We start from the raw sequence: 13,738 nt of genomic DNA on the forward strand, positions 1-13,738 counted from the left end.
AATGAACCCAAGATCTGATTTAAGRTTTTTAAGATGTTTGTATTCATCCCTCTTTCAAGGATCTAATAGATTTTATTCCCTCTCAGCACAAAAAACACTTGATGTCAACAGTGTTTCTAAAAGTGTTCTGGGAAGAGCACAAATCSCAGGAAACTGGAGGTTTGGAGAAGCTTCTTTGACTGCCATTAATATTATTTTATGTCTTGTGTCTTCTGATTATGAATTTTACMTAAAGATTAGAATTTTTTAAATTTAATAGTTCTTAATCTAATGGGACCTTGAGCTTKCTTGGCTGCCACAGTGCACAGGAAGATTCCTTGCAAAATGACCCCGATCCTAAAGTTCGATGCGTTGCTTTGCTGGGTTTGTTTTCGATTAATGTTTGAGTTCACGCATTTCTTATTTGTAAAAGAACCACGGGAAATGTTATGTGTTTTCTATATTTATAAAGTGTTTGATTTGAATTAAGCCTTGCTGTAGAAACCCATGCATTTTTTTTGTTGTTTTTGTTGATTATAGATGTGACTGTTGTAATAACTTGCTTTTTAGGTCCAAAAAGACCTTCATAAGCTTAAAAATAATGTGAGAAAAATCAACTTGAAAGGAAAAATAGAAGCTGAGGATATGACCAACTTGGAAGCAGCAATTGAAAGAACTGAATTTGGACTGAGAGTAAGTAAAATGAAATGGATCAGGAAGATGCTTTAGTCCAAGATTTGTCAGTAAGTCGCTGAGTGCACAGGGCCATGTATTTGCTGTCTGCAACTTCCCTTTCTAATTAGCAAATGATGGAATTCATCAAACATAGTGGTTTAGAGCAAGGGCTTCCTTTTTTTGCGAGCCAGAATTAATCTTGTGCCTCATACCGTAAATGAAACTTTAGTCTTGATAATAACATAGGGTCCATCAACTTTTCACTCCAGTAAAAGCTCTAGACTGATAAGCTAAGTGAATAAAAACTTAAACCCAGCACTCTTTTAATGCTCTGAACTTTATTTCTCTAACAGAAACATGCTGAAAATTATTTAAATGCTATAAACAACCAAGTGTTAACTATACCTTCTACTGATACAAGAGAGCGTTCAAAGCTGCATCCTAAATGGTAAGTGAAACATCTGTTTTACTGTAGCTGTTAATGTAAGATGAAAACTTATCAAACACATCAAAATCATGAAGTGAGTGAGAACACCTGCCCAAATGAGTTTTAGTCGTTTGCTGTTTTGATTTTAAGTTAAAAAGTAATACAAAAGGAAATACAGTCCTGAGTAGCTASAGTAGCAACTTCTCTGTTAATTCTTGCAATTTTTGCTATACACTAAGTAAAAATATAGTTGTTAAATTCAGCCAGATGGACATAGTGTGCGTTTAATGCGTAAAATCAAAGTAACTTTTTAACTTCACTACTGCTTTTTTTCTAAATCAGGGAGTTTCCTTTTGGCGCTTCTCCGAAACAAGTTATTTTGCCACGAATACCTATGGACCCCCTGACCATCCAGGAATGCAACAGACCAGCACTACATCTCTCTCAAGGTTCACAGGTATGAAGTAACRTAGTACTTACTTTGAGAAAGACTATATTAAATGCCTGAACTGAGGTCTTGTAGGTATAAAATGTTTATTGTTTAGGAAACATTTTGAATTATTATTTTCAAAGAGTAAGAGCTTTGGGATATGAATGAAGTACACTTGGCATCCTTAAGTTTTGAGTAGAAAAGAATGATGCTGAGTGTTTTGAAAGCAAGAGTTTTAAGTTTTCCACACAGTATTCCAATCCTATCCTATATGAATACATATCTGTTGTGCAAAATAACCATCAGAGTTAATCTACTCCATGATGTCTATAGTTTCCATGCTCTTTCAACTCTCTGTGCATTAATGAGCTTAATTTAGAGGAGGGCATATACTATGCCATGCCTTGACTTCTTGCTCTATTTTTTTTGTGTCTAGCTATGGCATCTGCTTAGAAATGCACATTCAGTGACACACAATCTACCCCCAATTTCCCATTATAAAGTAAATAGACAAACAGCACTGTCTTACCAGCTGTTCTACAAGACCGGCCTGCCAACACAGAAAGCTCTTATTATTAAATAGTTGTGAAATCCAGYTGGGAAACTATCACCTACAATTCCTCAGTTCTCATCTTTTCCTCACTTGCAACTATAAACACTTTTTTGTTTTGTTTTATTTGAGCATACATAGATATGTTTTTCAAAATTCCTTTCTACTTTAAAGAAATGTCTATGGACTGAATAGCTCTCCATTTGAAGAGAATATTTCCAAATACATAAGTTTAGAGGAATCAACTTCTAAAGTTTTATAAGTTCTGAAACAATTATTTTGTACACTCTTTCTGTGACTTGCAGTCCCTAATAGGCCATGTGAAAGTGAAAAAGGAGCACAAATTGCTTGTAGTATAGTATAGTTAACATATAGCAATCCTGAAGTCAGGTAAGCACAGATTTTACMCATTCACATTTCTAGAATGCTGTTATATGCCTATAGCTTGCCTACAGATGTGTCAGAATAGGCTTAAAATTGTCTGTACAAGCGTATTAGGCTATATTCTCCTTTCATTAATAGAATAAAAGATATAAATAAAAACCAAATGTTTCTAGAGGGCTCTAGAATATGCRAATATGATAAATAGTTTAGTTGTGGAGAGTAGATTGCTTCAAAGATTAATGCAGTCCATTCATGAACCAATTGCACATCCACAACATGGAATTACCTTGTGGAGAAGACTTGTTGGCTTTCTGCACGGTGGAATGCCCTCCACCCTGAACTGACTTTTGTGTTGAAGYAGAGCAGGGTTTGAACTCCTGTTAACTGTAATGAACGTGTCAACTTGTTCTGTGGATTATACCCCATGCTAGTAATTGAGCATGCTAATTCTCTTTCTCATAGGGCACTAGGTTAGGAATAATGAGCTATTTGCCCTGCTTTTCTCTTCCCTTTCTTGTTCTACATCAAGGCAGTTAAAGCTAGTTTCAATGTAAGACCTGGAAAAGATAGATGGAAGAGACTCGAGATACCATCTGCTGCAACTCCTGCACATATAGAATTGTCATTTGCCTTGCATTTAAGCTGACAGAGTAACTTTTATCAGCTTTTATTTTATTAAGCATTTCAATTCTTGTTATCCTGAGTGGAATTTGCCACTGCAGCACTGTTCATTTCACTGTCAGTCTGACTGGGGAGTCTGTATTGTGAATCATCTATTTTAATTGAGAAAGCCCTCAATTTCCCTCCAATTCTTGTTTAATAGCACAAGCAGTTTCCTTTCTGTACAGTGGTGTATTATAGTAATAAAATAAATACCACAAAATCACTGATGAGGTGAAAATTGAACTTTCTATCTCTGTGCAGCCATGTGGGTAAAAGAGTAATTGGCTTGGATAATAACTTTTGTTCTTACAAACTGAATCTAAATGAACATCTCATTGATACATCTGCTTGTAATTATATCAAAAGAAGAAAATAGATTGTGCAGATAAATTCAAGCTTTTTTTTAGTTCTTTCAAAGTAATACAATTGTTTAATAGTTCAAACGTACCTCTAATGGTTCTTGCATTTTTATATGGTGTATTGTTTGTGAAAACTAACATTGTAGTAATATACATAATAGAAGCATCTGTAGAGAGTTGCCATCTATAGATATGTTCAGTTTGATCTTGCATACTAGGGGAACTTTTTATATTTCTATGTCCATATAATGGGAATTCAGCACATACGGTGTCAGGTCCCCAGCTCCTCTAAATTAACTTAGCTCTGTTGACCTCATTAGAGCTGCATTAGTTCCTGCCATCTGAGGATTCTTCCCTGTTCAGCATTGGTTGGTAAATAAACCCKGTTGGGTGCAGACTAGTTAGTAGCATTATTGCAGAGAAAATAATGAGAGAGATTACTATGCTTGATACAGATCCAAGTGAAAGCTAGAGCACATGCATTACGTACTGAAATGTTTTGACTTAAGATCTTTTTCTCAGAGTAAAAGGATATGGTACCACTCTTGCCTTTAGAGGAAAAAAAAAAAAAAAGGTGCTTTAGACACTTTTTAATGGGAAGAAATACGGTCTTTGTTTTCTGTCCAGCAATGTTTATATTATTCAAGTTGTTTCCCTTCATGCAGAAAACACAGTACACTAAAAAACTATTATATTTTAATTCTTGTAACTGTAAGGATTATTATTTTTTTCATTTACTGTAAGCAAGTGCTCTACCTGTCTTGAGTCAACTGACCAGGAAAGGTGTTCTGCACCATCAGGTCAATGATTCCTGAATTAAAGTCTCTGATGGATATAGCCWGGATAGATAGAACTCTTACTGTCATTTGGGGGCAGAATTTATTTAACTCCCCCCTAAAGGTCTGAGTATGTGTTTGCCGGATTTTATGTATATGAGGCAGGCGCTCTGTTCAGCAAAACGTTTTGAAATAAAACACCAATAAAAGCTCTATTTTCTCAATACAGAACCTTGTTTTGAGATTTGCTTTCAGCCATGGTCTGCCTTCTCCATGGAACGTGCGAATGTTACAGGCTACACTGTAGTTGTCTTGGCATCGATTGATATGAAAAGGAAGATTGCCATTGACTGAGACAAGATTACAGGCTGAAACTCACAATTCACTTAATTTAATCATTCTCCTTATGTTTTCTTTCTCTTCATTTAATCATTTAACATCAGTGTGCTTTGCATTTAGTACAGATTCTTGTGTGGCATGTCTATTTCTTTGCTAATGGTTTGGCTCTTGTATACTTTGCATGTCTTTGAGTAGTTCATAAAACAGTTTTATAAAGCACAGTTGTAAACTCCATTACAAATTTGGCAAAGCCAGTCAGAGGTTTACCTGAGACACCGTTCAGAAAAAAGTCCATAGTGAAAGTATATTTTAAAAGCTGTATTTATAAATTAACTCTTTCCAACTGGACAAGTAGTAATATTTGTAATAATGCCTTGGTGTTCTCTTAAGATGTTACAGCTTGTGCATGTTTCTGTATAAATAAGTGCCATAAAACATTTATTATAGCACCAGAACTGGATAAGTGGAACTGATATAAATGGAACCGGATAAATGGAATGACATATTRGCATAACAAGTCAAACCTGTTTGTTCTTTCTGAACAAAATTTGAGACAGATGTGAAAATTTAACAGTTGAGAATTTGCAATAAAGTTGATCAAAGAAACTTTGGTAGAATAATACCTGTGAATAATAGTTTTATACCTTGGTAAGCATGTAATCAGAAGATGCTTTTTCATTGTTTATCTAGTTCTGTCTGGATGATAAAATATGATTGTTATAGTTTTTCAAATTCATTAGCAACATTTTGGTGATGAATTCTTGTTTATAAACACCTCTTTCTCATGCAGTTATTTTAAGAACATGTATAATACATATTTTAGCAGCATCTGGAAATGAATGTGAAAATTATGCTTGACCCAGAGAACATCGGTGCTAAAGCTGCTCCCAAGCAGGACAGTGGGAACAGGCTGCCACTTATAACTAAGAAAAAACCTGCTCCAGTAAGTAGCTTATTGTCCGATTTTTTTTAGTCTATATTAACTATATGCATAGCCTTAATATTATATCTGACCTAAATAAAAATTCTATGATAGATGAAAGTACCTTCTAATTTCCTATGTAACTTCATATCTAACAATTAAAATGTCTGAAGTGGCAATACTGGGGAAGACCAACCTGTAGCACAACAAGTTTAAGTAATGAGATTCTAATCCCCCAAGTAAACAGGGGAATGTGCCTAGTAAGTAATGTCAGTAAAATCAGTGAGTGAAGGTAAGTAAACTGGAGTTTGTGGAATTAAAATGCAATCCAAAAATCAAGGAAGAAGTAAAATTGCTTTGAAACTCACTTTGGTCCTGAGAAACAATGAGTTTTGGATCATTCAGTTTCCCAATTCCTGAGAATATTCAATTGTGTAAGGTTAAGTTCTGCGTTTTCCCAATTTCTGCTGTGCATCTGCTTTTTCTCTTAAGCAAATTAATGTGAAGATGACATTTGCTGCAATGTATGCTTAAAAAATTAGCAGTYACAGACATCCCTGCAAAGATAGTTGTAATCACAATTTTAGCACAGCATTGTGGTGCACATGAAAGAATTTACCCAGTGGTCTGGGTATATGGCACTCTTGTACASTTTAATTTATGTAATAGAAGCATTATGCAGCAAGCCCAGGGCCATAAGAGGCATTCTAGGGTGTTTGGCTTTAAACAACGTAAGCAGGATCTGTGAATGGCACAGTTGTGAGCTGCCACTTATAAAAAATGATTTTTTGAAAGCTGTTGCCCAGACTAAGAGGTGATTTGTCTAACCCTGTGATATAGAGTTAATTAGAAAAAAACATCATGGCTAATAGCTTTTTGAACCACTCTAAAACACTCGCAGAGAGGAATATTATACCACTGTGGAGAGCCATGTGTTTTACCACTCTCTCAAACATATCCTTATCAGAGAACTTCTTAATGTTGACTTAAATTACAAACGTTTAGTGTAAATTAGTCAAGCTCTCTGATACATATTTACAGTTGCTAAGAAACTGTTTATGATAAGGAGATGGCCAGAATAACCAAGTAGGTATTTTACATCTTTAATTTATTGTTCTACTCCAGCCCTATTGAAGTAGAAGCTTTTCAGGAGCTTTTGAATCTGACAAAACAATTTCATTTGAAATGTTCTAAATTCATTTCATTTAAAAGTTTGGAAGCAGATTTGTAAAATCCACTGAGATGGTGAATGAAGGTATTTTTGGTGAAGGTGACCTATCCCAGCAATTGCTGGCATGATGGATATAGATCAACATTAACAGCTAAAAAAAGAAGGTAGTTACAGGTCTAGAAGTGTATGGGTTTTATGCTGAAAGAAAATAGCAATTACGTTATGTAAAGGTGTCTATTATTTACCCTGCTTTTTCTAATCGACCATTAGAGGGCAATATTTCTACACATGCATATATGCACATGTGTGCACACATATATACCCATGTATGTATCCTACAGAAAAATTCTGTGGCTGATTTGCCAAAACTCAGTGGCACAAGAACTCTCCTTGAAATAAATGACAAACTAATCATTTGATTAAGAGCATCTAGTTTCTTTCCAATAGTGTCAGCACCTGAGCTCTCAAAGAACATATAWAACATGACAATTAAAAACAGAGTGCTTTTTTAGGTAACTAAAATGGAGGACATCCATATAGATTTTCTGCCAATGTGCCATTTGAGTCGTTTCAAACATATTTTAAACCTTAATAAGGACTTCACTTGTTTGTGAACAATTGCTGTATTTCTTGTTTTCAGTGTCARAAGGCTGCTCGTACTGGATTTCCTAACAGAAACTAGGAGCAATTAATTATGCAGTAGCTACTGCCCTTTTGAACTTCTCTGTTTTTGTTTTTCTGGTCAGCACTAATACTTCATCCTCTGTAACATCTGTAGTTATCTTAAAATTAGGGATGTGCTTCCATTGGAAGCAACATGAGCYGACTGAGCTTTGCTTATTTTTTTTTGTAAACTGTATCTGGATAACAAATGAAAAATAAGTATATAGCTATTAAATATGTGCACTTCCCATGGAGTATCAAGCAAAACAAACAGTAATCTGAATTGCAGCAAAAATAATTCTGACTAACTGCTGCAACAGAGAAAAGATTCACAGCTCTGCCTTTCATTTTCATAGGACTGCTGYTCTTCTATAGAATTATACTGGCACTTTTTGGTCCCTGTTTTCATATAAATATATATTATAATGTAAACTTAGGAACCTTTTAATTTATTCATGAGGTAGAATTTAATATGGTGATGATTTCTTGCCCTTATGAGCTGCATCTTATAGAATGGCTGTACTGATGGCAGCGATTTTGTTTCTGGTTTGTGTGTGGGGGCTGTTAGTTTTTTGTCTTTTCAAGACTTATTCCAGTGCCACCATTCTAATCATATCCTTAGCTACTCATTCTTTACTCAKCATTTTCATCACATTAATCACTAATGTTTATCACTGAAAATTTATTCATTTCCAAAACTATAAAGTAATCGCATTTCAAATGCCTAGAAGTTGTAGATGTAAAAGACTTGGGTTTTTTTGATCCTGAGAACCTGATTGTGTTTTAAGCCCATGCATATGKCTATAATTACAGTCAAAGCATAATTTGGCATTGGTAACAGAAAGAGACTTAAACAAATTGATGCTACGCTGCAGTAATTCAAAGCAAGCTTGTTGCATTCCTATTATGCTGTGTAACCATAATAAGCAGCACAGTGAATTAATAAAACTTGTCACTAAAAATAAAGAGAGTAATAATTGGTGAGATGGAGTTAACTTAACAGATGACTATAGTCAGCATCCTCTCAACCTAGAAATGGGAATGTGAAGGTCACCCCCATCTCAGATGACAGACGTAGAACGTTTTGTTGGTAAACAAATTAATCTTTTGAAAAGGTCACCATTTGTTTTAAGTTTTTCTCCAGTTCTTGTCATCTGGAATTGGAGMAGGACTGTCACGTTGCTAGGTAGGGGTGCAGCCGAATCCGTAGCAGCGCCTGATTGCGCTGCCATGGGCTGCTGCGTTACAGCTGTCCCGGACGGGAGCGCGGGCCCATCCCTGCATCCCAATAAGATGGGCTGCCTTTGCTGCCTCGTCTAAGCTGGCCCTTTGCCCACAAGTAAAATGCGTTGCAGTTCAAGCCAGCAATTATCTTCCTTACTTCCTTCTGTGCTGCTTCTGTTCCCTCTTTCAAAAAACAGATGTGGCGCTCACCRAAGTTCTGCAGCTATTCTCTTTTGCACCTGCCATGGCAGGGKTTTGATAGAGGTAAATTTCTGGGAATGCTAGCAGCAAGCCATCGTAGCTAACTTCCATGGCAGCTTAAAGGAGTAAAGCTTTATTTTTTCAAATATATGCAAAGTTAATTATTTCAGAGTCGTCTCTGGTTAGTTTGATTGCTRTAAAGTGCATCAAAATAATTCATAGGTAGATGCTTAGTTGCTCCATATTTAGGGTTGTGTGTTGGACTTTTCATTTAAATCTAAATTTATTTCTTTCAGTTTAAAAAAGAGRAAAATAGTATGTATTTATACTTCTGTTGCATCTAATGGAATGTTAATGTTTAGGTAGACAAAATGATGGAATGTGCAAATTGAAATAAGGAGGACAAGCTTGAATTTTCTATATAGTTTTCCTACTCAAAATCTGCTTTAATTAGAACTGTAAGGCAGCCATTTTTACAAGTTATTTGAATTTCTTAGAGACAGTTGCACATTTGACTCACCTAATTTGAGAATAGCTCTACTGACACAGGGAGGAGTTTGCTGCTTACTTGGCACTAGGCACTTCTGCACTGATTCCACATGCAGGTTCTTAGAGTACCAAAATCAGGTGCTATGAAATCATCAAATAGTCAAAGGTTATTTAGCTTGACTGCAAAATATGTTTCTTTCTCACAGTAGAAGTTGCTGGACCAACCAAGTGTCATAGGATGGTTGAAGCTCCGAGGGGTGTGTTTTGGTACGTGAGTTGGTTTGATTTGACTGGTTTGGCTTAATAGCCCATAGCTGGTATGATTTCTGTCTGTCCTTTCCCTCAATAGCCAGAATTTCCATCCTGGTGCCATTCAGGTACTTGCCAACACCTGCCTCCACTTTAATGATGGACAAAATAATGAATGGTCTTAACAGGCCACATCCTGCGCTCTCCTGCTTAACAAGCTTCCTTGAAACCTCTGGAAAATCATTCTTGTCCTTCCATTGTGTTTCTCCTTCCTTTTCTAGGGATTGTCAGCTCTGTATGACAAATCTTGGTAAGACAGAAAAAGTCAATATTTTGCGAATACCAATTGGAGGTTATTGTGAAATGTCGGATTACTAGGTTATATATCTTCTGCCCTTGCTATCAAGCTCTGTGGTTTTTTGATATGCCTTGTCTGTCTATTGTTTTGCAGTTTATCAACACTAATAGAATCACCCATGATAAAACTTCCTTTCTTTTTTTTTCCTTTTTCAGCCATCTGAATCTTATACTTTAAAAGTACAAGTGTGATGGTCAAGCACACTGTATGCTGACATAATAAAAATATGCTTGGCAAATCATAATGTTGGTAACAAACTTCCCTAAAAACATGATTCAGGAGAGAAAGTGCCTGAAATTCCAGTTGCCCTTTAGCAGTAAACACAGCATTGCAGCTCTTAGAGTGTGGGTTTTGCAAGCGGGTGGTGGTGAGGTACCTACAGATGTGGTCGTGGTTTTTTTCCTTTATTTTTTTTTTCTCTACACTACAAACATTAAAATATTAGTTAGGAGCCGTCAATTCTGGAATATGCAATTTTTATTTTGCTTTCATTTTTCATTGAAGTCGTCAAGTCATTAAACAGCTGATAAGGTAAAACAGGATGCTGAAAGAATGCGCAAGAGGGATGTACAGGTCAGAGGGAATTCTTATAGGTRATAATTTGGAATCAGTCCCCTTATGCTGCCCACATTATGCAATTTACTTAAACATAGTGGCTTTTTGCAGGGTAAATGCTTAGATTTCAACCCTCTTCATCTGATTTTTTTATTTTATTTTTAATTTTTTTGGCTAATACCTGCTGTGTAGTTTATAGCAATTGAAGGATACAGCAAAGAGGAGTTCAGTATCTTTGGTAAAAATAAAGAACCTGTAGGCTGCTTCTGAACTTGTCCGCTGGACCTGAGTTGCTTTCCTTTGCGACCTATGGTGTTTGCATGAACACAAGTGTAACACCCATTTTGTATTGCTGATTTTCATCCCCAAACTCCTGGGATATAAAACRGGGTAAAACTGGCCAGTAGTAAAATCCGTGCTGCTTTACTGATACAACAGCAATAGCCTGTAAATGGAGTCRCTATTTAATTAAATTTTATTCTTTTTATATTTTTGCTGTGTCCTCAGTAAACTGCTGGACCTGAGAATGAGTAGGAAACTGGTTTATTGTTCTCTTTCCTCATATGTGCTGGCTGGTATAAAGTTAATCTTTGTTATGTGCTTATTGCCATTTTCTTGCAACRCAAGGGCATGGAGATTCATATGTCTAGATCCCTTAAAGCATAATGCCCCTAATGGCCATAACTAAAACAAGCACCTGTGATTTCTTTGAAAGACTCTGTTCTGATGAAGCCTGCATATTTTCTATATCCCTAATGTCTTTTTTGTGGACAGTGTTATTACAGAAATTTGGAGGAAAAAGTATCATAGTTTATGTTGATCTATTCCATTTTCCTATTAGAATTACAAACAGTTCTTTAGAATTGCCTTTTTCTTTTTATGAAGTTGATGTTACTTGCTAATTACAAAACAGCAGTGCCCAAAGATTCAAATYGTGGCCTGGATCCATTCTACTAAAAGCTGTACCCAAGTATAATAATGATTTAAAACTTAATATTTTAAACCAGAAAGTCCTGATTTGCTTTATAAAGGAGGCAAGTATTATTATTCGTRTTTTGTAGATCTACCAATATTCTTTAGCTTTCAGATTTTATGTACTTAGTATTATTTTAAGCTAATTTGTCATTCATAAGGAMCTATCTTTTAACAAGGCAAATCAAGGAGCTGGTCAGCACATGGGATTAGGCTCAAAGCTTTCTATCCAACGTAGGATTTTCTCTTGTTAGCCTAATGGAATAGGTGGTAGCCTATTCCATCTGTGGTCATCCACAAAACTATGCCATACTTTCCTATTGAGTTTCATGGCTATTTATGAAATTGTGATCTGTTCTTGTATATTCTCTCCATATGGGATGATATTCATATTAAGAATGTGTTGTCACTATCCAAAGTCACATTTGTCACTGTCTCAGTTCCTGGCCTGTAAAAACATGAGGATTGTTTGAGAGGGGAAGGAAGTTTAATCCCTACATTAGCACAGCTAGTGTGGCACTTCTTTCCCCATCACATTAACAGGCTATGTCACTATTGTAATTAAAGAGCATTTAAACTTCAGAAGTCTATGATAGTTACTGTGAGCAGTTGTGTATATCTCAATTTTATTAATATTGTTCTTAGTAAAGATYTATTTACATGTTTGAAAGTGCATTCTTGCTTCCTGGTGTCTGTGCACACATTTCAAGGGCTGCTCTGTCAAGAAATTCYATGTTTACACTGTACTCATGAAAACTGAGCAAACTTCCTGCAGTCTTTGTGAATAGCAGACATCACAAKACATTGATTGGATTTAATTAACTTTATTTTAAATTACTAATGACAGYAGACAATATTGCAACATGTTCRTAAGTAGTAAAATTAGYGCTTGTACTGCTACATTATTAAACYTTAATGAAACTATTCATAGCAGAAATTGTATTTATTATTTARTATTAYRTAAGYAGAAAACTTTGTCTTCTGCAAATTCAGAATTTCTGTTGTTTGTTAAAGGACAATTCTGTTCCTTCCAGATGTGTAATCAGAAGATAGTGAAGGGTTGCACAGTTAGCAACCTTTGGGTTTTGCCTGCCTTTCACCACATGGATTCTCCTTTACCCTTGCTTGAAGATGATATAAAGAAAGGTGAGTGTGTTATCAGACACCAGATGTATTTCACAAATGCGTTTTGGCTTGCTGTTTGAAGGATGTGTCTGGTAATTAGATTTTGTGGCACCTCCAAACCTGTAACAATTAGGATCTCCAAGGCTGCCAAGGGTAGAGGCCAGCTTCAGGTGACTTACCTACCACATACAGCAGAGATCWTCAGGACAACGTTGTGCATCGAGCGCCCTCCTCCCTGAACCAGTTATCTTGCATTGTGCAGAGTTCAGCTTCTCCTGTGAAGAGTAATTATGTGTGAGAGAATTCTTGACTAAATAAAATGATCAGATTAAACAGACATAATTAATATGTGGTTATTGCTCATTCGATCTCAGTAAGTTCTATACTTGGACTATTTTAACAATCACTCCATAATCATTACTAGGTTGTGGTTTACACRAGTTCGTTCTAATACCTTCTGTATATTAAACTGCTATTCTGCAAGTCCCTGYTCCTTCCGAACAGCATTATTACAATATATTTTATGTATGTGTCAACATTTATAGGCAAAATTTACCTCCCTTGAATTTCATCATTGAAAGAAAATCACTGCTTTTTTATTAGTTTTGATTGGAATTGGAAGAATTTGAGTCTGACATTAATTTTTTTCTTGCAGTTAATTTTTTTAGTTCCTAACTGGAGTGTAAATGATTTGTTCAGTAACATCACCTTCTAGGTATTCTGAGCCTGACTGAAAGGAGGCTGATCCCTCCAGCAGCAAAGATAACCCTGCAGTCATCTCCTGTTGTGTCTAAACCAGCTCCTCTCCATGAATTTCACGAGCAGCACAAGAAGTCAGTTGCAGGTGAGTGCAGAGGGTTGATAACGCCCATCAGTTGCCTGTACAACTTCACTTTCAGTCTCTCTTATTTCCCAAGAAGGCAGCTGACTAATGAGTACTTGGTCAAACTCTAGATCGTACCAAGTATATCAAGACATGCATAGGCTTCCCGTGTCTCCTATTTGAATSGGAGTTGGATTTCTAAATCCCTGGGAGGATTTGGCTTCTGTTCATTCTGAAAATCCCGGTCAGTTCCTAGATGAATGTTGTACATTTTTAAGCACGTGAACCTGAAGTTTTGGCTGTGGTATGGATGGGAGGGTGAGCCAGCTGAGCAGAGGGTCTAATAGCAATGCCTACAGATTTTAAAGCTCTTACAATTATTTTTCAACCACTCCTTTTCATTA

General features: G+C 36.0%; 1 protein-coding gene across 1 annotated transcript in view; it reads left to right on the forward strand.

The window, feature by feature from the left end:
• The window catches only part of IQCH (IQ motif containing H), a 68,895-nt gene that overhangs the window by 12,148 nt on the left and 43,009 nt on the right, over window positions 1-13,738 (forward strand). Inside the window, exons 3-8 of the mRNA XM_026040538.1 lie at window positions 550-672; window positions 1,008-1,102; window positions 1,424-1,538; window positions 5,406-5,525; window positions 12,421-12,532; window positions 13,227-13,355. Of these exons, the coding sequence (XP_025896323.1) occupies window positions 625-672; window positions 1,008-1,102; window positions 1,424-1,538; window positions 5,406-5,525; window positions 12,421-12,532; window positions 13,227-13,355 (619 nt within the window). The 5' untranslated portion in view covers window positions 550-624. The remainder of the gene's footprint in view (window positions 1-549; window positions 673-1,007; window positions 1,103-1,423; window positions 1,539-5,405; window positions 5,526-12,420; window positions 12,533-13,226; window positions 13,356-13,738) is intronic.

The sequence above is a fragment of the Nothoprocta perdicaria genome, unplaced genomic scaffold (assembly GCF_003342845.1).
Source record: "Nothoprocta perdicaria isolate Ctin4 unplaced genomic scaffold, notPer1 scaffold_26, whole genome shotgun sequence".
Classification (NCBI taxonomy): Eukaryota; Metazoa; Chordata; class Aves; order Tinamiformes; family Tinamidae; genus Nothoprocta; species Nothoprocta perdicaria.